Consider the following 27,836-nt stretch of genomic DNA (forward strand, 5'->3'; position numbering starts at 1 on the left):
AAGAATAGAGGCCTAGACTATTTTCTAAGTGAGAAAAGGCTTCGGAAATCAGAAGCACAAAAGGATTTGAGTATCCTAGTTCAGCATTCTCTTAAGGTTAACGTGCAGGTTCAGTTGACAGTTAGGAAGGCAAATACAATGTTAGCATTCATGTCGAGGGCTAGAATACAAGAGCAAGGATGTACTTCTGAGGCTGTATAAGGCTCTGGTCAGACCCCATTTGGAGTATTGTGAGCAGCTTTGGGCCCCGTACCTAAGGAGGGCTGGCTTTGGAAAGGGTCCAGAGGAGGTTCACATGAATGATCCCTGGAATGAAGAGCTTGTTGTATGAGGAACAGTTGAGGACTCTGGGTCTGTACTCGTTGGAGTTTAGAAGGATGAGGGGGATCTTATTGAAACTTACAGGATACTGCGAGGCCTGGATAGAGTGGACGTGGATAGAATGTTTCCACTTGTAGGAAAAACTAGAAGGAGAGGACACCAAATCAAACTAAAGGGGCGATCCTTTAAAACAGAGATGAGGAAGAAATTCTTCAGCCAGAGGGTGGTGGAACTCTTTGCCGCAGAAGGATGTGGAGGCCAAATCACTGAGTGTCTTTAAGACAGAGTGTCATGGGAATGTCACTTTAAGAAATGTTTGTCTGCTCAAGCAGCTGCAGTGATGTCAGAGTGTGGGTGGAGCTGAGCTCTGGCTCTGCTTTTTAGTTTCACTTTGAGGAAAAGCTTGGGTGTGTCTATGTTTTTTAGTTTAGTTTTGGAGAAGCTGCAATCACAGCAGGATGTGTGTGAATCTTTGCAAGCTTATGAATGTCCATTTGGTGATTTTAACGTTGGAACAGCCTGTCTTTGTACAAAGGGTTCATTTTGTCTTCTGGATGTTAAAAGGAAAGTTTAAAGATTACTTTGAGCGTTGTATTCTTTGGGGGGTGTATTTGAATTGATGGTTGCTAAGATGTTCACTATGTTTTAAAAGGGTTAACTGAGTTCATAGAATAAACATTGTGTTGCTTTAAAAATTATTTTTAATTTCTACTGCACCACACCTATAGAGTGGGCTGTGTGCTCCCCATACCACAATCTAGTAAAAGACGTGGGTCAGGTGAACTCCATGACACACTTTGGGGTTCTCTAAACCCTGGCCCATAACAAGAGATAGATAGGTTCTTGATTAACAAGGGGATCAGGTTATGGGGAGAAGGCAGGAGAATGGGGATGAGAAAATATCAGCCATGATTGAATGGCGGAGCAGACTCGATGGGCCGAGTGGCCTAATTCTGCTCCTATGTCTTATGGTCTTCCCTGTCACAATGTGGAACATCATCCTGCCCCTGGGTTTTTGAGTTGAACAAAATGTGAGCCAGGTTCTTGTGCTATGGTTGATAGCTGGGATGTGTACTTTCACAGATTATGGTGTAATTTCCCAGTACTGGTGTGATTTTCAGCATTGCCAATAGCTCGGGCCATCCTCGTCGACATGGAGCCAAAGGTCATCAGTCGTACTTTATCCAAAACTGCAAAATCAGGGTGCTGGAGATACGGAAACCAATCCTACTTCTGTCAGAAACAAGGATCCGGAAACAACTGGGCAAATGGGTAAGAATGAATCTACCCATCATTTAACACCCTCTGACCCAGCAATCCTTCCCTTTAACAATCATTCGCTTATAGAGAAATCAAAATGACTCCAAGTCTCCGGCAAAAGCAAAAACCACTAACGCATCATTATAGGAAAATGTAATTTACACACCTATTGGTCAATTCTTTGTATTTATGAATGGATGTCTGACCACTGTCCATCATTTTGTTGCTTTGGAAAGATGATCAGAAATTGGCATTTTCTAAGCAACAATTCTTCCTTGTTTCCCAGTCCCTTCCTTTCTTAAAGGTGCCTACGAAGGGTATTCACAAGTTCATGAGATAAAAGAGCAGAATTGTGCCATTCGGCCCATCGAATCTGCTCCACGATTCTATCATGGCTGATATGATCCTCATCTACCTACAATGTTACAGATCAAGAGCTGGATTGCGAAATCAGCCAGAGCATCTCCTGCCTAGAACACATGACCTAGGAGCGGGAGTCGGCAATTTAGCCTCCCGAGCCTAACACCCTCAATGTGATCATGGCTGATCCCATCCTGGCCTCAACTCCACTGTCCTACCTGTTCTCCATAACCCTTCAACCCATTACCAATTAAAAATCTGTTTAACTCCTCCTTAAATTTACTCACTGTCCCAGCATCCACTGCACTCTAGGATAACGAATTCCACAGATTCATAACCCTTTGGGAGTAGTTTTTCCTTAAATCTGTTTTAAATTTGCTACCTCTTATTCTAAGATTATGACCTCTCATTTTAGAATGCCCCACAAGATGAAGCATCAGCTCCACGTCTACTTTATCCATACCTTTTACCATCTTGTATACCTCAATTAGATCTCCCCTCATTCTTCTAAACTCTGGCGAATCTAAGCCTAAACTGTTCAATCTCTCCTCAGAGCCTCGTTAATGCAGTAGGCAGCGCATCAGTCTCATAATCTGAAGGTCGTGGGTTCGAGCCTCACATGGGGCACACGCTTTTAGGGTCTGGTTTAGCACAGTGGGCTAAACAGCTGGCTTGTAAAGCAGAACAAGGCCAGCAGTGCGGGTTCAATTCCCGTACCAGCATCCCCGAACAGGCGCCGGAATGTGGCGACTAGGGGCTTTTCACAGTAACTTCATTGAAGCCTACTCATGACAATAAGCGATTTTCATTTCATACGACAGACCCCTCACCTCTGGAATCAATCTAGTGAACCCCTGCTGAACTGCCTCCAATGCCACTACATCTGTCCTCAAATAATGGGACCAAAACTGTGCACAATACTCCAGGTGTGTTCTTACCAATGCCTTGTACAGTTGCAACAACACTTACCTTTATACTCAATTCCTTTTGCTATAAATGCCAACATTTCATTTGCTTTCTCGGCATGCTCGTTTTCTGACTCCTGCACGAGGACACCCAGATCCCTCTGCATTGGAGCTCCGCCAAGTCTCTCCCCATTTAGATAATATTCTGTTGCTACTCACAGCCCTCATTCAATAGTTAGAACATGCAACCTCAAACTCTGATGTGAGAACTAAACTGAGGCGACTTGCATAGTCCCAACATATACAGAATATTTCCGATTCCTAGCAGGATGTACTGGAATTGTCGTTGGTAATCCAGAGACCCAAGGGTAACGCTGTGGGGATCCAGGTTCGAATCCCACCAGGGCAGATGGTGAAATTTGAATTCAATAAAAATCTGGAATTAAAAGTCCAATGATGACCATGAAACCATTGTCAATTGCTGTAAAAACCCCATCTGATTCACTAATGTCCTTTAGTGGGGGTTCACTAGATTGATTCCAGAGGTGAGGGGTCTGTCGTATGAAATGAAAATCGCTTATTGTCACGAGTAGGCTTCAATGAAGTTACTGTGAAAAGCCCCTAGTCGCCACATTCCGGCGCCTGTTCGGGGAGGCCGGTACGGGAATTGAACCTGCGCTGCTGGTCTTATTCTGCATTACAAGCCAGCTGTTTAGCCCACTGTGCTAAACCGCCCCCATAACCCCTCACTCGCCCCCTCAGCGTGAACTTCACCTTCCTCAAGGTCAGGAACTCCAACAGGTCTCCCTGCCATGCTGAGGCACAGGGTGGAGAAGCTGACCTCCACCCCAACAAGACCCACCTATGAGCGATCAGCGAGGTGAAGGAAATAACATCTGCCCCCCCCACCCCCACTCGCCTGCAACTCCAGCTGGTCTGACACCCTGAATATGGCTTCTAGGGGACTGGGTTCCACGTCCACCTGTAAATCCCCTCCAAAACCTTTCCAGCTTTGGGCAGGACCAAAACATATCTACATGGTCCTCGAGGCCCGTCCCACATCGTTCACAGACATCCTCCACCTCTTCAAACAGACGGCTCATCCTACACTTTGTACGGTGTGACCTGCACACCACCTTCAGCTGTATCAGCCCCGGCCTCACGCACAAAGTCGAGGCATTTACCCTCTGCAGCACCTCACACCACAATTCCTCCTCCAGTGCCGCCCCCAGCTCTTTATCTTAACCCCCTCATGGACACCCCATCCTCCTCCAAAATCCTCCCGTAAATGGCCAAGATGACCCCCCTCCCCCCCCCCCCCCCCCCCCCCCCAAACCCCCACATTGACAGCACCTTCTCCAACAGTGATTGGCAGGCACTATCGAGAAGGGCAGGAGACCTTCCTCGCGAAGTCCCGCACCTGCATAGACCTGAAATTTTCTCACAATCCTCCCCCCCCCCCCCCCCCCCCCCCAAAGGAACAGATCCTTCATCCCCCTCTCTTCCTATCCCCGAAACCTCACATCTATTCTCCCTGGCTCAAACCCATGATTCCGCCTAATCGACATCCCCCGATGCAGCCTCCAGCCTCAAGTGCTGTCTAAACTGCCTCCAAATCTGCTACGTGGCCACCGCCACCGAACTTGCTGAAAACTTTCCTGGGGCTATCGGGAGCGGCCCATTACCAGTGCCCAATACCCCAACCCCCTGCAAGAGCCCACCTCCGTCCTCACCCGCAGAGGTTCTCTCTCTCCCCCTCCCCCCCCCCCCCCCCCCCCAATCCCTGCTCCAGTTCTGCATCCCAATAATAATACAACAAATTTGGGAGGCCTAAACCCCCCCCCCTTTCTGCAGTATCACCCTCCTAATCCTAGCCACCTCTCCCCCCCCTCCCCCCCCCCCCCCCCCACAAACAAGGAGATCCGCCTCTCCACCCCCCTGATAAAAGCCTTGGGCAAAAAGACCGACAATTCACGCCTTCTTTATAACTTCCCACAACAACTCATTTGGAAAATATCTTTTTAAAGTGGAGTTTCATCACAGCCAATATTCCAGAGTGCTAACTGTATTTAAAAGTGGATTGAGATCTGAGATGGTTTTGTTGTTTGAATGGGAAGAAAGATAGCAGTTAAGGGTTATTGTGTCACTGTATTGATTAGCATTGTTTAAGGGGTAATTGTAAGCTATTTTCTTTTGTGATGTTTAAGATATTTCAATGCTGTGTCAGTAATAAAGTTTGTTTTAAAATACCATATCTCTATTTCCTCATGAAATCACTCCTGGAGTGAGGTATCCTTTCCTCCCAGTTTACAAAATCAAAATAAAATATTGGGATTTCTGTTAGTCTTCCAGCCACTGTTGGGGTCTGCTCCGAGATTGTAATAAAAAAAAAAAGCAGAGGAGTTCTCCCCACTTCCCAGGGCCAATACCCATTCTTCAGCCAAAATTTTAAGAAATCTGTTTCAGCTGTTGCGTGTGGGAGCTTGCTGTGCGCAGATTGTTACAATTGTGAGTATAATGTAGAAGTTTTCATTGCCTGTAAAGTGCTTGAGGGCATCTGTAAACGGAACTGTAGAAATACAAAGCTTATTTTTTCTGTTTCCCCTTTACCTAAGCACCAATAAAAAAGGTTTGTGTGTGTTCTGCCCAGGTTCTGTGTTCATGGTCCTCGTCATGAAGAAGCCGTGATGGACTTGGTCCGGCGGGAGGTTGAGAAGTGTGAACGACTCAGTGGCTTTTTTGCAATGATGAGCCTGGCTGGAGGCACCGGCTCTGGTTTGGGAACATACGTCACTCAGTGTTTGCGGGATATGTACCCAAACTCATTCATATTGAACCAGCTCACCTGGCCATATGGAACTGGAGAGGTAAGATAGGTCCCTGGACTACTCCCTGGTGACATTTTCACAGTAACTTCATTGCAGTGTTAATGTAAGCCTACTGCAAAATGTATTTTTATGTAAGCCTATTTGTGACACTAATAAAGATTATTGTTATTATTAAGACTGAGCTTCAGGGTGACTGTGGGAGGGGGGTGAGACTGAGTTACAGGGTGACTGTGGGAGGGGGGGTGAGACAGTGAGTTACAGGGTGACTGTGGGGGTGAGACAGTGAGTTACAGGGTGACTGTGGGGGTGAGACAGTGAGTTACAGGGTGACTGTGGGGGGGGGGGGTGAGACAGTGAGTTACAGGGTGACTGTGGGGGGGTGAGACAGTGAGTTACAGGGTGACTGTGGGGGGGGGGTGAGACAGTGAGTTACAGGGTGACTGTGGGGGTGAGACAGTGAGTTACAGGGTGACTGGGGGGGGGTGAGACAGTGAGTTACAGGGTGACTGGGGGGGGGGTGAGACAGTGAGTTACAGGGTGACTGTGGGGGAGGTGAGACAGTGAGTTACAGGGTGACTGTGGGGGGGGGGTGAGACAGTGAGTTACAGGGTGACTGTGGGGGGGGGTGAGACAGTGAGTTACAGGGTGACTGTGGGGGGGGGGGTGAGACAGTGAGTTACAGGGTGACTGTGGGGGGTGAGACAGTGAGTTACAGGGTGACTGTGGGGGGGGGGAGACAGTGAGTTACAGGGTGACTGTGGGGGGGGGAGACAGTGAGTTACAGGGTGACTGTGGGGGGGAGACAGTGAGTTACAGGGTGACTGGGGGGGGGGTGAGACAGTGAGTTAGGGGGGGGAGACAGTGAGTTACAGGGTGACTGGGGGGGGGAGACAGTGAGTTACAGGGTGACTGGGGGGGGAGACAGTGAGTTACAGGGTGACTGTGGGGGGGGGGGGTGAGACAGTGAGTTACAGGGTGACTGTGGGGGGGGAGACAGTGAGTTACAGGGTGACTGTGGGGGGGGTGAGACAGTGTGTTACAGGGTGACGGGGGGGGGAGACAGTGAGTTACAGGGTGACTGGGGGGGGGGAGACAGTGAGTTACAGGGTGACTGTGGGGGGGGAGACAGTGAGTTAGAGGGTGACTGTGGGGGGGGGGTGAGACAGTATGTTACAGGGTGACTGTGGGGGGGGGTGAGACTGTGTTACAGGGTGACTGTGGGGGGGGGTGAGACAGTATGTTACAGGGTGACTGTGGGGGGGGGTGAGACTGTGTTACAGGGTGACTGTGGGGGGGGGGTGAGACAGTGAGTTACAGGGTGACGGGGGGGGGGTGAGACAGTGAGTTACAGGGTGACTGGGGGGGGGGTGAGACAGTGAGTTACAGGGTGACTGTGGGGGGGGGTGAGACAGTGAGTTACAGGGTGACTGTGGGGGGGGGGGGAGACAGTGAGTTACAGGGTGACGGGGTGAGACAGTGAGTTACAGGGTGACTGTGGGGGGGGTGAGACAGTCAGTTACAGGGTGACTGTGGGGGGGGTGAGACAGTGAGTTACAGGGTGACTGGGGGGGGGGGTGAGACAGTGAGTTACAGGGTGACTGTGGGGGGGGGGTGAGACAGTGAGTTACAGGGTGACTGTGGCGGGCGGGTGAGACAGTGAGTTACAGGGTGACTGGGGGGGGGGGGTGAGACAGTGAGTTACAGGGTGACTGTGGGGGGGGGTGAGACAGTGAGTTACAGGGTGACTGGGGGGGGGGGGTGAGACAGTGAGTTACAGGGTGACTGTGGGGAGGGGGTGAGACAGTGAGTTACAGGGTGACTGGGGGGAGACAGTGAGTTACAGGGTGACTGTGGGGGGGGGGTGAGACAGTGAGTTACAGGGTGACTGGGGGGGGTGAGACAGTGAGTTACAGGGTGACTGGGGGGGGGTGAGACAGTGAGTTACAGGGTGACTGGGGGGGGGAGACAGTGAGTTACAGGGTGACTGGGGGGGGGGGGGTGAGACAGTGAGTTACAGGGTGACTGGGGGGGGTGAGACAGTGAGTTACAGGGTGACTGTGGGGGGGTGAGACAGTCAGTTACAGGGTGACTGTGGGGGGGGGGGTGAGACAGTGAGTTACAGGGTGACTGGGGGGGAGACAGTGAGTTACCGGGTGACTGTGGGGGGGGGGAGACAGTGAGTTACAGGGTGACGGGGTGAGACAGTGAGTTACAGGGTGACTGTGGGGGGGGGGGGGGGTGAGACAGTGAGTTACAGGGTGACTGTGGCGGGCGGGTGAGACAGTGAGTTACAGGGTGACTGGGGGGGGGGTGAGACCGTGAGTTACAGGGTGACTGTGGGGGTGGGGGGGGGGGGGGGGGGGGTGAGACAGTGAGTTACAGGGTGACTGTGGCGGGCGGGTGTGACAGTGAGTTACAGGGTGACTGTGGGGGGGTGAGACCGTGAGTTACAGGGTGACTGTGGGGGTGGGGGGGGGGGGTGAGACAGTCAGTTACAGGGTGACTGTGGGGGGGGGGTGAGACAGTCAGTTACTGGGTGACTGTGGGGGGGGGGGTGAGACAGTCAGTTACTGGGTGACTGTGGGGGGGGGGAGACAGTGAGTTACAGGGTGACTGTGGGGGGGTGAGACAGTGTGTTACAGGGTGACTGGGGGGGGGGGTGAGACAGTGAGTTACAGGGTGACTGTGGGGGGGGGGTGAGACAGTGAGTTACAGGGTGACTGTGGGGGGGGGGTGAGACAGTGAGTTACAGGGTGACTGGGGGGGGGAGACAGTGAGTTACAGGGTGACTGTGGGGGGGGGTGAGACAGTGAGTTACAGGGTGACGGGGTGAGACAGTCAGTTACTGGGTGACTGTGGGGGGGAGACAGTGAGTTACAGGGTGACTGGGGGGGGGGGTGAGACAGTGAGTTACAGGGTGACTGTGGGGGGGAGACAGTGAGTTACAGGGTGACTGGGGGGGGGGGGGTGAGACAGTGAGTTACAGGGTGACTGTGGGGGGGAGACAGTGAGTTACAGGGTGACTGGGGGGGGGGGTGAGACAGTGAGTTACAGGGTGACTGTGGGGGGGAGACAGTGAGTTACAGGGTGACTGTGGGGGGGTGAGACAGTGAGTTACAGGGTGACTGTGGGGGGGGGGGTGAGACAGTGAGTTACAGGGTGACTGTGGGGGGGGTGAGACAGTGAGTTACAGGGTGACTGTGGGGCCAAGACAGTGAGTTACAGTGTGGCTGGGTGGCATGGTAGCACTGTGGTTAGAACTGTTGCTTCACAGCGCCAGGGACCCGGCTTGGGTCACTGTCTGTGTGGAGTCTGCGTGCTCTCCCTGTGTCTGCGTGGGTTTCTTCCGGGTGCTCCGGTTTCCTCTCTCAAGTCCTGGAAGACGTGTTGTTAGGTAATTTGGACATTCTGAATTCTCCCTCTGTGTACCCGAACAGGCGCCGGAGTGTGGCGACTAGGGGATTTTCACAGTAACCTCATTGCAGTTACTGTCACAAGCCTACTTGTGACAATAAAGATTAGTATTATTAAGACATTGAGCTTCAGGGTGACTGTGGAATAAGACAGTGGGAACATTTGTTGTTTTGATTTCCTACTGAAAGAGCACTTTGTTCTTCGTCAGGTGATTGTGCAGAATTATAACATGGTGCTGACACTCTCTCACTTGTATCAGTCTTCTGATGCGCTTCTGATTCATGAGAATGACACTGTTCACAAGATCTGCTCCCAGCTGATGAATGTAAAGCAGATTTCCTTCGCAGACATCAATCAAGTCATTGCTCACCAGCTCGGCAGTATCTTACAGCCAGCATACACCAGGTGGAGTGCTTCACAATATTTTTCAAATCCTCTTGGTAAGAAGTAAATTAGTTTTGTTGACTTTCCCAGGCTTTATAATCTCGTATCATTCCAGTCGTCAGATAAATAAGATGTAACCTATTTGTATTTACTGAAGGAAAGGGATTTTTTTGTCTCTATGTGGCAGGCACTTTATTATATGAATTTTTTTTTTAATGCCCATCCCTAATTGCCCTTGTACCGAGTGCTTGCTAGGCCATTTCAGAGTGCATTTTAGAATTATGGTTCTGGGTTCACATATAGGCCACACCAGGTAAGGACGGCAGATTTCCTTCCCAAAAGGACATTAATATCCAGATGGGTTTTTACAACAATCAACCAGGTTTTCATGGTCACCATTTGACTTTTACTTTCAGATTTTTATTGAATTCAAATTTCACCACCTGCCATGGTAGGATTCAATCCTAGTTGCCTGAAATTTACCCTGGGTCACTGGATTGCTAGTCCAGTGACAATATCACCACCGCTTTCCCTCTATCATTCTTCTACAAGGTTAAATGTTTCAATCAATTTCTGTACCCTTTTTCCACATTGCAAAGTCAGTGATTACTGATGTGGAATGTTTGGATTAATCACCCCAATCCCCATAACGTGCTTACATGGTCTATCTGGTGAATGCACTTGCTCTTGGTTGAACATATGCGCTCTTTCCCTTTGTTTGGTGCTGACTCATGCTCATTCTCTCTCACTCTTTCTCATGAACATTCTCTTGCAGACTCTCCCTTGCATGGTTTCTGTCTTGCATTTGGGCATAAAAGAGCACACTTCTTCCCTTGTTGGGTCTCTTATTTAATCGGTTTGCATTAAAATCCACATTATCATGTGGCTAAAGTTTCTTTGGGGTTTGCCTTTCCTCAGACCCGGTCACCAAAAACAGCACAATAATTGTCGTAACATTTTATTCAATTACTTTGTGTGTACCAGGACGTCTCTGAATATTTCAAAGAATGGTGTCTGATTTCCTCTGTCTAAAATTGAGACAAGAAAATCCTCCTAGTTCATCGAACCTGTCCCAAACGATTGGGCCACTCTCCATGCAGACACTCCCAACCACACCCTCAGCCACAGGATCTGCTGGAAGAGACAAAAACAATCAGATAAGAACCCTGTGCAATTTGCAGGGGAAGGGGGATGCCTGGAAAATTCCTTTCCACTCCATTTAGGCAGTCAAAACTAAAAGATCACCCTGGCTCTGATTAATATTTGGCTGTTGTACCGTTGCTAAAAGGTGGTTTTTGCCTCAAACTGAAACAAACTCTTGCTTGAAGGAATTCAGTGAGTCAGTGTCCCCTGCACTAGCTGCCTCTCCCAGAGGCTGCATTCTCTGGGAAAAGAACAATTTCCTGATATCTAATCTAGACCGGATCTTAAACAACATAAAACTCTCTAAATGATTCGATCAAGTTGCCAACTCGAACAGAATCTATTTGTGATGTTTTCTTGTAAACCTCGATCTGATCACCCCATAATTTTCTGTTTTGTATACTGCTGTAGGAGATGGGTTCCCAGGGAGTGCAGCAAGGGCCAGGTCCATGGCACCACAAGTGATTCACTTGCACGGGGTGAGGGTGGAGAAAAAAAAAGAGTGGAAGAGTAATAGTGATAGGGGATCTTCTGCGGAGTTGAATCGATGGGTCGAATTGCCTACGTTTGCTCTGATGTCTCTTGTAAGTGGAACATTTCTGTGGCTGCAGACGTGACACCAGGATGGTATGTTGCCTCCCTGATGCCAGGGTTAAAGATGTCACTGAGCGTCTGCAGGACTTTCTGAAGGGTGAACAGCCAGAGGTTGTGGTCCATATTGTACAAACAACATAGGTAAAAAGAGTGATGCGGTCATAAAAGCCGAATCTAGGGAGCTAGGAAATAAAGAGCAGGATCTCAAGATTACGCCGAGTGCCACCTGCTAGCGAGATCAGGAATAGAAAATAGACCAGTTAAATGCTGGAGAAATGGTATAGGGGGAGGGACTTAGATTCCTGAGACATTGAGACCAATTCTGCGGAAGATTGGACGTGTACAAGCTGGATTGCTTGCACCCCAGCAGGACCGGGACCAATATCCTCGCATGGTATTCACCAGTGCTGTGGGGGAGGGGTTAAACGGAGTAATAGGAGCCTGGGTAAACAGGGGGCGACAAGAGGGAAACAAAGATACCAATGAAAGTAGAAGAAAAAGTGAAAGCCAAGGAGAATGGTGAACTCAGAAATCTGATGTTGATGTTTCCTGAGATGAGCTTCCATGTTGCCGTTCCTGAGTTGATATAAGAGCGTCATGTGCCCTCTTATCAAGTGTCCGGCAGATGGTTTCTTTTTAATTCATGTGTTGGCATCGCTGGCAGGGCCAGCATTTAAACTCATTCCTAATTGCCCTTTAACTGAGTGACTCACCCAACTTTCCATGTCAGAGGGCATTTAAGAGTCAGCCAAATTGCTGTGGGTCTGGACAGACAGGTAAGGACGGCAGATTTCCTTCCCTAAAGGACATTAGTAAACCAGATGGGATCTCAGGACAATTTTCAATGGTTTCATGGTCATCATTAGACTTTTAATTCCAGATGTTAAAAAAATTCAAATTTCAGCATCTGCTGTGGTGGGGATTCAAACCCGGGTCCTCAGAGCTTTACCTTTGGTCTCTGGATTATTAGTCCAGTGACAATACCACCACGTTAACACCTCCACTGTGACAAATGGCATCCAACATGAGATAAATTAAAAGATGACCTCTGTCAAAAAGATGGACATAAAGGGATGTCACTGCCTTGCACGGATTGCCATTTTGCTCTTCATGACGGGAGTTAAGAGTGAGAGTTAAGGAGAGAGTGGGAGTTAAGGAGAGAGTGAATATCAAGGAGAAATGGGAAGAGAAGTTGGGAGGGGAGATCAATTGGGGAGTATGGAGTGAGGCACTGTGTAGGGTAAACGGGACCTCCTCTTGTGCAAGGATGAGCCTGATAGAGTTTAAGGTGGTGCATATGACACGGGCGAGAATGAGTGGGTTTTTTCAGTGGGTAGCAGATAAGTGTGAGAGGTGTGGGTGGGCGCAGCGAATCACTGGGTATTGGGGTTGCCGAAAATTGGGAAGATTCTGGGCAGGAATGTTCGCGGTCTTAGCCAGGATAGTGGAGGAGGAGGAGGTGGACCTGGACCCTTTGGTGGCGATATTTCGGGTTTCAGAGAAGCCGGAGCTTATGGAGTGGAGGAAGGCCAATGTTGTGGCCTTCGCCTCTCTGATTGCACAGTGGCGAATTTTACTGGAGTGGCGGTTGGCATCGCCACCGGGGGTAGCGGCTTGGTTGGGTGACCTGTACGACTTCCTGCGGGTGTAGAAGATAAAATATGAGTTAAGGGGCTCTGCAGGCGGGTTTGAGAAAAAGTGGGGGATGTTTGTGACTGAGGAGCTGTTCGTCGCACGGGGGGAGGAGGGGTGAAAAAGGGGAAATAATCTGTACAGACTGGATGGTTGATTACTGGGAAGTATGTTTCCTGGGGTGTTTATTTGCTGTAACCTGTTTTGATATATGGTTGTAATAAAATACATTAAAAATATATATATATATAGATAGGACGTCGGTAGTGAGTGTAAGGACGAATTGGGTGAGTTTAGGGTATTTTGGACGACACCATGGCACAGGGGGGCCCACTCCCCCGTTCTTTTTGCCCTGGTGATAGAGCCACTGGCAGTGGCGCTTAGAGCTTCGAGAAGTTGGGAAGGGATATCGCGAGAGGGCAGTGAGTGGGGGGGGGGGGGGGGGGGGGCACAGGGTCCCGCTGTACATGGACGATCTGCTGCTTTACATATCGGACCCACTGGGGGAGATAAATAACAAAGAACGATAAGCACAGCAACAGGCCCTTCGTCCCTCCAAACCTGCGCCGATCACATGTCCTATCTAGACCAACCGCCTGTATCCTTCTATACCCCGTCTGTTCATGTGCCTATCCAGATAAGTCTTACAAGGTTGCAAACGTATCTGCCTCAACCACCTCACTTGGCAGTGCATTCCAGGCCACCACCACCCTCTGTGTAAAAAAAACTTCCTCTGCACATCTCCACTGAACCTTTCCCCCCTCACCTTGAACTTGTGCCCCCTTGTAATTGTCATTTCCGCCCTGGGAAAAAGCATCCGACTGTTCACCCTGTCTATACCCCAAATAAATTTATAAACTTCTATCAGGTAGCCCCTCAGCTTCCATCTCGCTAGGGAGAACAATCCCAGTTTATTCAATCTCTCCTCATAGCTAATACCCTCCATCGTGTCGCGTCTTTTCGTCCGACGTCATTTCGTCCAACGACACTTCGTCCACGTCTTTTCGTCCAACGTCTTTTTGTCCGCCCGTCTTTTGGTCCAACGTCACTTCGTCCAATTAACCAATTGCAAATCAACTCCGTATAAAAGCATTTAATTGATAGAAAGCAGGCACAATACAGCAAGTGAATTTAATTGCTAAAATGCAAGTAATTGATGAAATTCAAGTAAAATACAAGCTTAAAAATGCAGTTAAAAAGTTAAAAAATCTAAAAATGCAGTTAAAAAGATCTAAAAGTTTACTACTGATGAATTCCCGAAATTACTTAAAATTGATGTAAATTGTGAGCAACATTCCTCAAGAAATCAATTTTCGCTGTGGGATCCTTTAACGAGGCTCGTTAAAGGGGAGAGAACGATAATAACTATCCTTTAACGAGGAGAACGATAATAACTATCCTTTAACGAGGCTCGTTAAAGGAAAGAGGCCGGTAATAAAGATCCTTTATTGTATATTATGTGCATTAGAGAAGATTTCCATGTACAAAAGTTAAAGTGGAGTGGTGCTACTAAGCAAGTTACTAAAAGTCAAGTTACAAAAAGTCTTTGACAAAAAAAATCATCCAGCAAAAACACGTAAAAAGTCACAAAAAATCTTTGACGAAAAAAATCACCGGACAAAATGACGTTGGACCAAAAGACGGGCGGACAAAAAGACGTTGGACGAAAAGACGTGGACGAAGTGTCGTTGGACGAAATGACGTCGGACGAAAAGACATACCAGGCAACCTCCTGGTAAACCTTTTCTGTACTCTCTCTAAAGCCTCCACGTCCTTCTGGTAGTGTGGTGACCTGAATTGGACACAGTATTCCAAATGTGGCCGAACCAACATTCAATATAACTGTAACATAATCTTCGAGCTGGACATCTTAGAGGAATTCGGCCTATTTTCCAGATATAAGATAAAGATGGGGAAGAGTGAGGTTTTACCGATCCAGGCAAGGAGGCAGGAGAGGTTGGGCGAGCTGCCGTTTAAAGTGGTGGGGCGAACCTTAGGTACTGGACATCCAGGTGGCGCGTGGATGAGAACGACTACACAAATTGAACTTGGTGCAGTTAGTTGAGCAAATGAAGGGGGACTTTAAGAGGTGGACTTGCTCCCATTGTCACTGGTGGGGTGAGTGCATGCAGTAAAGATGACGGTACTCCTGAGGTTCTTTGTCTTTCAGAACTTCCTGATCTTTATTCCAAAGGCCTTTTTTTAGGAAAATTAATGCTTTGACCTCGGGATTTGTGTGGGTGGGGAAATCCCCAAGGGTGATGAGCTATTGGGCAGCGAATATAGTCATGGTTAGGAAGTAGGTAGTGGGGGAGGGGTCGGCGTGGGATCGGATGGAGGCAGCCTTAGGGGCACTGTTGACGGCGCCTCTGCCATTCTCGCCAGCCAAGTACTCCAGAGGCCCGGTGGTTGTGGTGGCTCTGAGGTTGTGGGGACAGTGACGGCAGCATCTGAGGTTGGAGGGTGCCTCAGTCTGGAAGAATTCAGAATATCCAATTCATCTAACAGCACGTCTTTCGGGTCTTGTGGGAGGAAACCGGAGCACCCGGAGGAAACCTACACTGACACGGGGAGAACGTGCAGACTCCGCACAGACAGTGACCCAAGCCTGAAATCGAACCTGGGACCCTAGTGCTGTGAAGCAACAGTGCTAACCACTGTGCTACCGTGCTCCCTATTATAATTTGCCTTTCTAACTGCTTGATGTACCCGCGTGCTTGCTTTCAGTGACTGATGTACAAGGACACCCAGGTACCTTTGTATGTCAGCATTTCCCAATCTGTCACCATTTAAATAATACTCTGCCATTCTGTTACTCTGAAGTAGATAACTTCGCACTTAAGAACAAAGAAAAGTACAGCACAGGAACTGGCCCTCCAAGCCCGTGCCGACAATGCTGCCCGACTAAACTACAATCTCCTACACTTGGGTCCGTATCTCTCTATTCCCATCCTATTCATTTATTTGTCAAGATGCCTTGAAGCCTCTTAACATCATCCTTACATTCCCATCAAGTGGAAACAAACTTAGGAATGTTACATTTCTTTCCTTCCTCCAAATTGTTGATGTACATTGTGAATAGCCGGGCCGAAGCACAGAGTCCTGTGGTAGCACATTACTCACCGCCTGCCACTCTGAAAAGATCCATTTATTCATGCACTCTTTTCTGTCTGCTAACCAATTCTCAATTCATGCCAATATATTATCCCCAATCCCATGTACTTCAATTTTGCAAACTAACCTCTTATGTGAGACTTTAGGAAAAGCATTCTGAAAATCCAAATACACCACATCCACTAGGTTCCCCCTTATCCATTCTACTAGTGACATCTTCAAAAAACTCCAGTAGGTTTATCAAACATGATTTCCCTTTCAGAAATCCATGTTGACTTTGTCTTATCCCGTTGATGTTATCACATCCTTTCTAACAAGGCCGGTGCTAGGAATTGCGGGCCCAATTATAAAAGTGATGGCGGGGCCCCTACTCTACAAAAGTAAAAATTTATGTATGTTTATATTTCGTGTAGTATGCTCGTCTTTAACCAAAAAAAAAACATTAAATGCTTGATATACTAAAATTTTGAAACTTACTTACCCGGGCGGAAGGATTTGGCGGCGCAGGGCTGAAGGATTTGTCGACGGTAATGCGGTGCGTTCCCCAAAAGTAAAAACTACCCTATAGTTCCTCTTAGAATACAGAAAAGGCTTCAAACGGTAACTCTGTCGCCGCTAGTGCGGGGCCCCCTTAAGGTGCGGGGCCCAATTGGATGAAATTGGTCAAATAGGCTTAAAACCGGCCCTGCTTTCTAACAGACTCCAGCATGTTCCTTAATACTGATGTGAGACTAACCGGTCTGTAATTCCGTTTTCTCACTCCCTCCTTTTTTTATTAGTGAGGATACATTTTCCACCCTCCAAATGACTGGGACTGTCCAGAATCTAAAGAATTTTGGAAGATGACAACCAACCATCCACTATTTCCATGGCCACCTCTTTTCATACGCAGGGTTCTAGGTTATCAGGCCCTGGAGATTTATCAGCTTTCAGTCCCATTAATTTTCAAGCATTTTTTTTTACTAATACTGATTTCTTTCCATGCCTCCTCCTCACTGGACCCTTGGTTCCTTAGTATTTCTGGGAAGTTATTTGTGTCTCCTACATGAAGAATTCCACTATGTTCTAATCACTGTTCTCTAAAGGAGCCCACGCAGTAAGGTTATTAATTAACCCCTTCTCATTGCACAATACCAAATCTAAGATGGCTTGTTCCCTAGTTCATTCCTCGACATACTGGTCTAAAAAACATTTTGTGTACACTCCACAAATTAATCCACCACCGTACTATTGTCAGTATGCTAGGGTAAAAAGTCACCCTGATTACTGTAGCACCCTTATTACGTGCATCTCTAATTTCCTGCTTAATGCCGTCACCTACTTACCACTACCGTTTGGAAGCTTATCGCCAACTATTAATGTTTCCACCCCATGTTGCTTCTTAGCTCCACCCAGCCGAATTGTACATGTAGATTTTCTGAGCCAATATCCTCTTACTATTGCACTGATTTCATCCTTTACTAATGTCACCCCACCTCCTTTTCCTTTTTGCCTGTCCTTTCTAAAAATTGAGTACCTTGAATATTGCGTTCCCAGCCCTGGTCACCCTGCAGCCATGTCTCCCTAATGGTAATCATATCGCACCTGTTTACAACGATTTGTGCTGTTAATTCACCCACCTTATTCTGAAAGCTATAATTTCTTAAATCTGTGCTGAATACTAATGAGCATCATACTTTAGACCATCGTGAATGATCCCACAGAGGCCGGCTCAATATTGCATGATGTTACTTCTTGCTGGACTCACTAAAATCCTATTATTACATCCAGTCTTTCTTCTCCGATCACAAATTACATAACGCCCTTAGTTCTTTCTCTAACATGCAGGTTTTTAAAGCCGAGTTTGGCTTTGTCTAACCAATAATGATTTAATTCTTATTTCCTGCGTACAATCTTTGCTGTTATTTCACTCTGTGACCTTCTTGCCTAAACAGCTCAATCCAACAGAAAATACTGAATCTTCACGGTCAGTGTGGTTGACTCTTAACTACCCCCTCTAAGGCAATTAGGGATGGGCAATGAATGCTGGCCTACCCGCGACACCCATGTCCCATGAATGAATAAAGAAAAGTTGCAGACAAGTTACCAGCCTCCCCGGACAGGCGCCGGAATGTGGCGACTAGGGGCTTTTCACAGTAACTTCATTGAAGCCTACTCGTGACAATAAGCAATTTTCATTTCATTTCATTTTCAAGTGTATAACTCTTTTGTTCGAAAGCTTGTAGTTGACGTTTGCTTTTTTGCCGTCTGCAGGTGATCTGCTCGAAAGTTTGGTGACACATCCAGAGTATAAACTGCTAAGTCTGATGAACATCCCACAAATGTCTGACACATCTCTGCAATTCAGCACATTCGCCTGGCCAGCTCTTATGAAGCATCTGAGACAAATGCTCATTGCCAACACTAAAATGGAAGCAGGTTAGTCATGGCTTCTTGAGAGCAATCAGCAACAACTTGCATTTATGTAGTACCTTTAACTTGAAAAAATATCCCAAATGTTACACGGGGGAGGAAAGAAAACATGAATACTGAGGCACGGGAGAGGTTTTTGGGTGGGGTCCAAGCAGTAGATTTAAGGAGGATCATTCAGGAGGTGAGGGAGTCAGCGAGGCGAGGGGTTTGGGGGAGGGGATATCTGAATGTGGGGCTTGGACAACTGATGGTGCAGTAACAAATGGCGTAACTGCCAGTGGAGGAGTTCACAAGGTGCTCAAGCGTCAGTGGAATGGAGAGTTATGGTGGGAGAGGATTGTAGGGCTGGAGGTGTAGGGAGGGCCAACTTCGTAATACCCAAATATGGAAACACAAGTTAAGCTTATTTAAAGCGATAACTTATGGCCAACACACAAATATAAATTTCTTAAACCATATATCTATTTACTAATACGTCACAGGAGCATTATAAATAATAAACATCCTGGGGGTTACCATTGATCAGAAACAAGAAGGCAGACTATTATCTGAATGGTCATAATTTAGCAGAGGGGAACTTGCAACAAGACCTGGGTGTCCTCTTGTACAGCAGGTTGTAAAAAAGGAAAATGGTTTTCTGGCCTTCATTGTGAGAGGATTCAAGTACAGGAGCAGGGATGACTTGCTGCAATTATACAGGACCGCCCCCCCCCCCCCCCCCCCCCCCGATAAACAAATTAATGGACTTCCTAACACAGGAGCTCCAATTGCAGAGAGATGCTGTCAAATTAGAAATGATGGCGGTGGTAGCTGAGGCACTGGTCACCCTCCAAGCCGCGCTGGAAAAGATGGAGTGCCGACTGGAGATACAGGAGGCGACAACAGGGAGCTGGAGAAGGCTGCGACTGACTAGAGGGACTGGATCGTCTCACTGGAGACAGATGGCAAGCTTGATGGCGACACAAGGGATGCTGAAGGGGAAGTTTGAGGACCAGGAGAACCGGTCACCCCGTCAAAACCTCCGCATTTAGAGCCTACCGGGGAGTACCAAGGGCAAGAACCTCACAAAGTACGTGGCCCAGATACTGGGCAAGTTGGTTGGAGGGGAAAGCTTCCTCAGCCTCCAGAGGTGGACAGCCCACAGGTCACTCCAGCCAAGGCTCAATGCAAGGGAGCAACCGCGGCTATCATCACGAAACTGCACTGGTACCAAGACCGGGAAAAGATCCTGAATTGGGCAAGGCACACATGGTCCTGGACGTGGGAGGGTCCTTGATCTGTGTGTACCAGGACATACCCCCAGATACGCTGACGTACCCCCAGATACGCTGACATACCCCCAGATACGCCGACATACCCTCCAGATACGCTGACATACCCCCAGATACGCCGACATACCCTCCAGATACGCTGACATACCCCCAGATACGCCGACATACCCCCAGATACGCCGACATACCCTCCAGATACGCCGACATACCCCTCAGATACACCGACATACCCCCAGATACGCCGACATAACCCCCAGATACGCCGACATAACCCCCAGATACACCGACGTACCCCCAGATACGCCGACGTACCCCCAGATACGCCGACGTACCCCCAGATACGCCGACGTACCCCCAGATATGCCGACATACCCCCCAGATACGCCGACATACCCCCCAGATACACCGACATACCCCCCAGATACACCGACGTACCCCCAGATACACCGACGTACCCCCAGATACACCGACGTACCCCCAGATACACCGACGTACCCCCAGATACACCGACGTACCCCCAGATACAACGTCGTACCCCCAGTTACACCGTCGTACCCCCAGTTACACCGTCGTACCCCCAGTTACACCGACGTACCACCAGGCACGACGTCGTACCACCAGACACGACGTCGTACCACCAGACACGACGTCGTACCACCAGACACGATGTCGTACCACCAGACACGCCGACGTGCCCCCAGGTACGCCGACGTGTCCCCAGGTACGCCGATGTGCCCCCAGACACCCGTGAGTAGAAGAACTGCTGGACGTGGGTGACCTCAGGAAGGGAAACTGTGCGGACATGTACGGGCGACTGTTGGAGGAAGTACGTTCCCCCCAGACGAGACAAGGAAAAAATGGGTTGGGGGAGACATGCGCGAATCACTGAATAGATAGGGAAAGGAATGCGGGGGGGGGGGGGGGGGGGTGAAGGAGGGGGAGAAGGCATGCAAAAAGAACGTGAGGGACAAGCAGAAGGGACAAAGCAGCAGGGGATTGGTCCGAGGACAAGCTAAGGCCCAATCAAACTGTAAATAGAGGCTTGTAAATACGTGCTTTGGCCATATTAGGGAATGTAAAATATTTGAGGTACACAGCCACAGTTGTAGTGGAGACACTTGCTGGTAATTGCGTGTCGTGGATAGGGAGCCACACTGCTGCAGGTGCGCTACTAAGAGTGCGCCACACTGCTGGAGTGGTGCTACTGAGGCTGCGCCACACTGCCGGAGGGGCGGTACTGAGGGAGTGCCACAGTGCTGGAGTGGTGCTACTGAGGCTGCGCCACACTGCCGGAGGGGCGGTACTGAGGGAGTGCCACAGTGCTGGAGTGGTGCTACTGAGGCTGCGCCACACTGCCGGAGGGGCGGTACTGAGGGAGTGCCACAGTGCCGGAGGGGCGGTACTGAAGGAGTGCCACACTGCCGGAGGGCGGTACTGAGGGAGTGCCACACTGCCGGAGGGGCGGTACTGAGGGAGTGCCGGAGGGGCGGTACTGAGGGAGTGCCACAGTGCCGGAGGGGCGGTACTGAGGGAGAGCCACACTGCCTGAGGGGCGGTACTGAGGGAGCGCCACACTGCCGGAGGGGCGGTACTGAGGGAGTGCCACAGTGCCGGAGGGGCGGTACTGAGGGAGTGCCACAGTGCCGGAGGGGCGGTACTGAGGGAGTGCCACAGTGCCGGAGGGGCGGTACTGAGGGAGTGCCACACTGCCGGAGGGGCGGTACTGAGGGAGTGCCGGAGGGGCGGTACTGAGGGAGTGCCGGAGGGGCGGTACTGAGGGAGTGCCACAGTGCCTGAGGGGAGGTACTGAGGGAGTGCCACACTGCCGGAGGGGTGCTACTGAGGCTGCACCACACTGCTGGAGTGGTGCTACTGAGGCTGCGCCACAGTGCCGGAGGGGCGGTACTGAGGGAGTGCCACAGTGCCGGAGGGGCGGTACTGAGGGAGTGCCACAGTGCCGGAGGGGCGGTACTGAGGGAGTGCCACAGTGCCTGAGGGGAGGTACTGAGGGAGTGCCACACTGCCGGAGGAGCGCTACTGAGGCTGCGCCACACTGCCGGAGGGGCGGTACTGAGGCTGCGCCACACTGCCGGAGGAGGGCTACTGAGGCTGCACCACACTGCCGGAGGGGCGGTACTGAGGCTGCACCACACTGCCGGAGGGGCGGTACTGAGGCTGCACCACACTGCTGGAGTGGTGCTACTGAGGCTGCGCCACAGTGCCGGAGGGGCGGTACTGAGGGAGTGCCGGAGGGGCGGTACTGAGGGAGTGCCACAGTGCCGGAGGGGCGGTACTGAGGGAGTGCCACACTGCCGGAGGGGCGGTACTGAGGCTGCACCACACTGCCGGAGGGGCGGTACTGAGGCTGCACCACACTGCTGGAGTGGTGCTACTGAGGCTGCGCCACAGTGCCGGAGGGGCGGTACTGAGGGAGTGCCACAGTGCCGGAGGGGCGGTACTGAGGGAGTGCCACAGTGCCGGAGGGGCGGTACTGAGGGAGTGCCACAGTGCCGGAGGGGCGGTACTGAGGGAGTGCCACAGTGCCGGAGGGGCGGTACTGAGGGAGTGCCACAGTGCCGGAGGGGCGGTACTGAGGGAGTGCCACAGTGCCTGAGGGGAGGTACTGAGGGAGTGCCACACTGCCGGAGGGGCGGTACGGAGGCTGCGCCACACTGCCGAAGGGGTGCTAATGAGGGAGTGCCACAGTGCCTGAGGGGCGGTACGGAGGCTGCGCCACACTGCCGGAGGGGCGGTACTGAGGGAGCGCCACACTGCCGAAGGGGTGCTAATGAGGGAGTGCCACAGTGCCGGAGGAGCGCTACTGAGGCTGCGCCACACTGCCGGAGGGGCGGTACTGAGGCTGCGCCACACTGCCGGAGGAGGGCTACTGAGGCTGCACCACACTGCCGGAGGGGCGGTACTGAGGCTGCACCACACTGCCGGAGGGGCGGTACTGAGGCTGCACCACACTGCTGGAGTGGTGCTACTGAGGCTGCGCCACAGTGCCGGAGGGGCGGTACTGAGGGAGTGCCGGAGGGGCGGTACTGAGGGAGTGCCACAGTGCCGGAGGGGCGGTACTGAGGGAGTGCCACACTGCCGGAGGGGCGGTACTGAGGCTGCACCACACTGCCGGAGGGGCGGTACTGAGGCTGCACCACACTGCTGGAGTGGTGCTACTGAGGCTGCGCCACAGTGCCGGAGGGGCGGTACTGAGGGAGTGCCACAGTGCCGGAGGGGCGGTACTGAGGGAGTGCCACAGTGCCGGAGGGGCGGTACTGAGGGAGTGCCACAGTGCCTGAGGGGAGGTACTGAGGGAGTGCCACACTGCCGGAGGGGCGGTACGGAGGCTGCGCCACACTGCCGAAGGGGTGCTAATGAGGGAGTGCCACAGTGCCTGAGGGGCGGTACGGAGGCTGCGCCACACTGCCGGAGGGGCGGTACTGAGGGAGCGCCACACTGCCGAAGGGGTGCTAATGAGGGAGTGCCACAGTGCCTGAGGGGCGGTACTGAGGCTGCGCCACACTGCGGAGGGGTGCTATTGAGGAGGTGACACACTGCCGGAGGTGAGCTACTGAGGGAGCGCCACACTGCCGCAAGGGCGGTATTGAGGTTGCACCAATACTGCTGGGGTAGAGAGGGCGCCGCTGAGGGAGTGCCACAGTGCCTGAGGGGTGCTACTGAGGGAGTACCACACTGCTGGAAGGCTGTACCCCACTGCCAGAGAGGCGGTACTGATGGTGTGCCACGCTGCCAGAGAGGCTGTACTGAGGGATCAAAGGCTATGAGGGGAAAGCAGGATCAGACTATTGAGTTGGATGATCAGCCATGATCGTGATGAATGGCGGAGCAGGCTCGAAGGACCAAAAGGCCCCCTCCTGCTCCTACCTTCTATGTATCATCTACTGAGGGAGATATCCGCCTTCGGCGAGATGGTTAACTGGAGTTTAGACATTGTGCAACAGGATTTAGAACATAGAACACAGAACACAACAGGCCCTTCGGCCCTCGATGTTGTGCCGAGCAATGATCACCCTACTCAAACCCACGTATCCACCCTATACCCGTAACCCAACAACTCACCCCCTTAACCTTACTATTAGGACACTACGGGCAATTTAGCATGGCCAATCCACCTAACCCGCACATCTTTGGACTGTGGGAGGAAACCGGAGCACCCGGAGGAAAACCACGCACACACGGGGAGGACGTGCAGACTCCACACAGACAGTGACCCAGCCGGGAATCGAACCTGGGACCCTGGAGCTGTGAAGCATTTATGCTAACTACCATGCTGCCCACTAACAATAGAAAACAATCCCAGCATGTGTTTTATTGTGATTACCACACGGTCTGTTTATTGCAATAGTTAATTAAAATGTGATATTGGGAGGGAAAATGTTTCCTGCTCACTTGGTAAATCTTTTCATTAAATAACACCATTCCATTGCTGTTTAGCTGCCGTATCTGTTTTTAAGGATCACTGCATTTTCACAGCTACTTTGGCCAATTAATCTGGTGTACCCTGGAGCAGGAGAGGCCTCGCTGTCCCTCGAGTCTGTTTGTAAGTGATAACGCCCAAACAGGCAAATTGTTTCACTATGTTTTAACTAATAAATTCTGGAGAAATACAGGGATATCTTTCTGTTGTCAGGTATTGACTGGCGAGTGAAGCTGCCCCCAGCGGGACTCCCTCCAGCTGCCAAACCTTCCTCAAACAGGGAGCAGCACTTCAATACCTCTGTGGCCAATCTACTGGTATTGCGAGGGAAGGATGTATCAAAAGCTGACACGGGTGAGTACAGTGTATACATAGAAGCCTCTGGGTTTATTTGTGAGTATTAATTTTCCTCAGTTTATATTCTTGCTAAGTCGGGCAGCATTGGGTTCGAGAACTAGAGTATGTAATCTAGATTGATACCACAGTACAGCTCAGAGTACACCATCATTGTCAGTGCGATCTTCCTAATGCAATTTAAATTGAAGCCCTATCTGCTTGTTTGATGGTTCCGGTGGATGTTAAAGAAATCAAGAAAAGATTTTACAGACACTACCAACAGCTGCTCATTCATCTCATCTGCTATCGAGACTTTGCAGTGAATGCACTGGCTGTTGCCTCTGCTATCGAGTCTTCGCAGTGAACGCACTGGCTGTTGCCTCTGCTATCGAGACTTCGCAGTGAGTGCACTGGCTGCTGCCTCTGCTTTTGTGACCTCGCAGTGAATGCACTGGCTGCTGTCGGGACCTCGCAGTGAATGCACTGGCTGCTGTTGGGACCTCGCAGTGAATGCACTGGCTGCTGCCTCTGCTATTGAGACCTTGCAGTGAATGCACTGGCTGCTGCCTCTGCTATCGTGACCTCGCAGTGAATGCACTGGCTGTTGCCTCTGCTATCACGACCTCGCAGTGAGTGCACTGGCTGCTGCATCTGCTATCGTGACCTTGCAGTGATTACACTGGCTGCTGCATCTGCTATGGAGACCTCGCAGTGAATGGATGGATTTGTTTAGTGTCACGTGTACCGAGGTACAGTGAACGCATTGGCTGCTGCATCTGCTCATTGTCCTCTTCCTTTTTCTCCCCCCTCCTCCCTGCAATCTACAAGCAATGTGCCAACTCTATATCTCATGAATCGTTCCTTTATTCATTTTTCAAGGCTGTAACGTCAGGATTTAAACTTGCCCTACAGATAAAACAGAAGCTTTGGATGTTTTCCGGCCAATCGGGCTCTGAATCTCATATCTCAACTGTCCAACCTCCCATAATCTGTAACTCTGCTGAACCTGATATTAATGCATGTTGTTAATCTGAATTTAATAGGGGCTGGCTTAGCACTGGGCTAAATTGCTGGCTTTTAAAGCAGACCAAGGCAGGCCAGCAGCACGGTTCAATTCCCGTACCAGCCTCCCGAACAGACGCCGGAATGTGGCGACTACGGGCTTTTCGCAGTAACGTCATTTGAAGCCTACTTGTGACAAGCTATTTTCGTTTCATTTTTCATTTCAATATTATAACTTATTTCTTGAACCGTTATCGGGAATTTGGGTACATTTGTATCACATCGAGCTGTTTGAATTGGTGAAGGTCCCGCTGCAGATCAATGCTTTAACCTGTTTGGCTTTCATAATTTGAGATCCAGAATTGCTAATATCAGTGTTAAAAAGCTGCAGTAAATACATTATTTTCAACTTTGTACAGCAATAGCTTCAACAGAAAAAAAAGAAAACGGTTGTTAACGATGTGGTGTCCTCGGGTCACCCGAGCACTTTATCCCTTTCTGTGTGGGGGAAAATCCTGCCTCTTGTTCTCAGCTCTTGTCTCTAGTTTAAATTTGTGACCGAATCTCTTTCTGAAGCAGATTTCTCCTGCCTCCAGTCTAGCACTCGGTATTAACTTGCTGTGATGATGTTATTAATCAGGTGGTTTTAAAGAGCAGGCATTGTACACCTCCTGGATGCCTGCTGATTCTGCCCTCAGTGTATGGCGAACCTCCACAACCTTCAACAAGTATGAAAAATCTGCCACTGTTGTCAGCAACAGCCAGTGCCTCCTGAAACCCCTCGACAACACTGTGACTAAAGCTTGGGATATGTTTGCCTCCCGGTTAGTATCAGTTTAAGATGTCAAGTTCTCAGAATAGAGTTTGATCACTCCTGAATGACTTTTATTTATACTTATGGAGGTAATTTATTCTTGTAATTTTATTTCCTTTGTTCACGTGGTCTGTCAGTTGTGTGATTCAAACAGTTGGCTGCAGACACTAGTTGCTAGTACCCCCATTTTACCAAAGACAGTCTTTCAACTAGATCTCGCCCTTGGTTAATTTGCAGGTTCTGTGTGAATGTGTGAACCTGTATTGTTTGCTATTACTGCAGTATCTTTATTCTTTTGAGTGAGGGCTTAAGTGGGTCGGTGCAGACTAGATAGGCCGAATGGCCTCCTTCTGCACTGTAAGTTCTATGTATATGTCTATGCTACGTTAATATCGACTTTCTAATCTTTTCCCTTAGTTTTGTCTGGGATAGAAGTTGTGTGTTCCCACTCCTGCCCGGTATCAGTATATGTTGTGTGTAAAAGTTGTGTGTTTTCTTGCCCCTGAAGTATGGATCCCAATTAAATAATTTCAGCAGTAAGCTTCTGTAAGTTTAGGTGATGTATTATCACACAATAGGCCCGAAAATCCCAATTTTATCCATATATGACACAAAGATAGGTTACAGTTAAAGATTGTACACTGTTACAAATTATGGTCAACTCGGTCTCTGGTTTACCATCTCCTTTATAGCGGGCCTAGTTTCTTGGACAAAATTGATTTAAAGTTGAAGTAAGGGTCTTGTAAACTGCTAGATTCTTGGCAGGTTAGGAGGTTTCCTGTCGATGAAATTCTAGAGGTCAGTTCTCAAGTAAAATTGAATTTTGTGCATGTTGGGGGAGTTCTAATCTCAAGAGATCCAATTTACAGGGTATTGCTGTTAGTTATCTTGTCTGAGTGAATTACTTGCAGCAAGCGTTGGTGGAACAATGCCTGCAAACAGCCTGTAGCTGACGTTAAAAGTGACAGCAACGTGACTTCCCCATGAAGATCAGCTTCTCAACCGAGGCCTTTCCTGCCCAAGGATAAAATTGCTCGAGGTCGAGGGAGTCCTGTCCGTGCAATTCTGGGCTCCTCCCCACCCCCTCACCCATGACCCTACTGGGTGGAGCAAAAAATCCTGGCCCTGGGAAAGATTTCAGCCAGAATTAAATTTTTGTTTTGCCAATCTTTGTTTTCATTTGTTGATGTTGTGTTGTACTGTTTTGTAGGGCATTTGTGCACCAGTACATGAAACATGGAATCTCAGAAGAGGACTTTCTGGACTGTTTTACAACCGTAGAACAGATCATTGCGAGTTATTCTAACCTTGGATCATAAAAGAGATCTTCTAGGCTCCGAACCCTTGGTGTAATCATATGTAAATGATATGACAGCTTGGAGTATTTGACTGCTACTCATGACGAGGTAGAGGATTCCAGAATAGTTTAACTCATTCCCTCTTCAGTTCCCAATAGTTAAAAGTCCTTGTAGCTTTTGAATTGGTCTTTATTTATAATTAAATGTTGTACCCAACGTATCAAGAATCTTGCAATATAAAGAATTTCAACATTTGTTTTTTCTGCAATGTATTATCTATGATAAAAATGCATTCCTGTTGTAAGTAATG

General features: G+C 49.6%; 1 protein-coding gene and 1 non-coding gene across 2 annotated transcripts; both read left to right on the top strand.

The window, feature by feature from the left end:
• Positions 1 to 1,216: 1,216 nt before the first annotated feature.
• Positions 1,217 to 27,781, top strand: tubd1 (tubulin, delta 1). Its single transcript, XM_038803852.1, has 7 exons — positions 1,217 to 1,593; positions 5,497 to 5,713; positions 9,297 to 9,528; positions 18,209 to 18,373; positions 24,290 to 24,430; positions 26,055 to 26,238; positions 27,439 to 27,781. The coding sequence occupies exons 1-7, from the start codon at positions 1,475 to 1,477 to the stop codon at positions 27,545 to 27,547; spliced, it is 1,167 nt and encodes a 388-aa protein (XP_038659780.1). The 5' UTR covers positions 1,217 to 1,474; the 3' UTR covers positions 27,548 to 27,781.
• trnam-cau lies at positions 2,496 to 2,568 on the top strand. Its single transcript has one exon. It is a non-coding gene; the product is annotated as a tRNA-Met (tRNA).
• Positions 27,782 to 27,836: the final 55 nt, after the last annotated feature.

Source organism: Scyliorhinus canicula, chromosome 7, assembly GCF_902713615.1.
Source record: "Scyliorhinus canicula chromosome 7, sScyCan1.1, whole genome shotgun sequence".
In the NCBI taxonomy this organism is placed as follows: domain Eukaryota; kingdom Metazoa; phylum Chordata; class Chondrichthyes; order Carcharhiniformes; family Scyliorhinidae; genus Scyliorhinus; species Scyliorhinus canicula.

Excerpts from the sequence above, each read along its gene's own strand:
- tubd1 (XM_038803852.1), top strand. The coding sequence starts at position 1,475 with ATGGAGCCAAAGGTCATCAGTCGTACTTTATCCAAAACTGCAAAATCA. Across the intron at positions 1,594-5,496 it reads GGAAACAACTGGGCAAATGG|GTTCTGTGTTCATGGTCCTC; the intron begins GTAAGAATGAAT and ends TGTTCTGCCCAG. Across the intron at positions 24,431-26,054 it reads TGTATCAAAAGCTGACACGG|GTGGTTTTAAAGAGCAGGCA; the intron begins GTGAGTACAGTG and ends GTTATTAATCAG.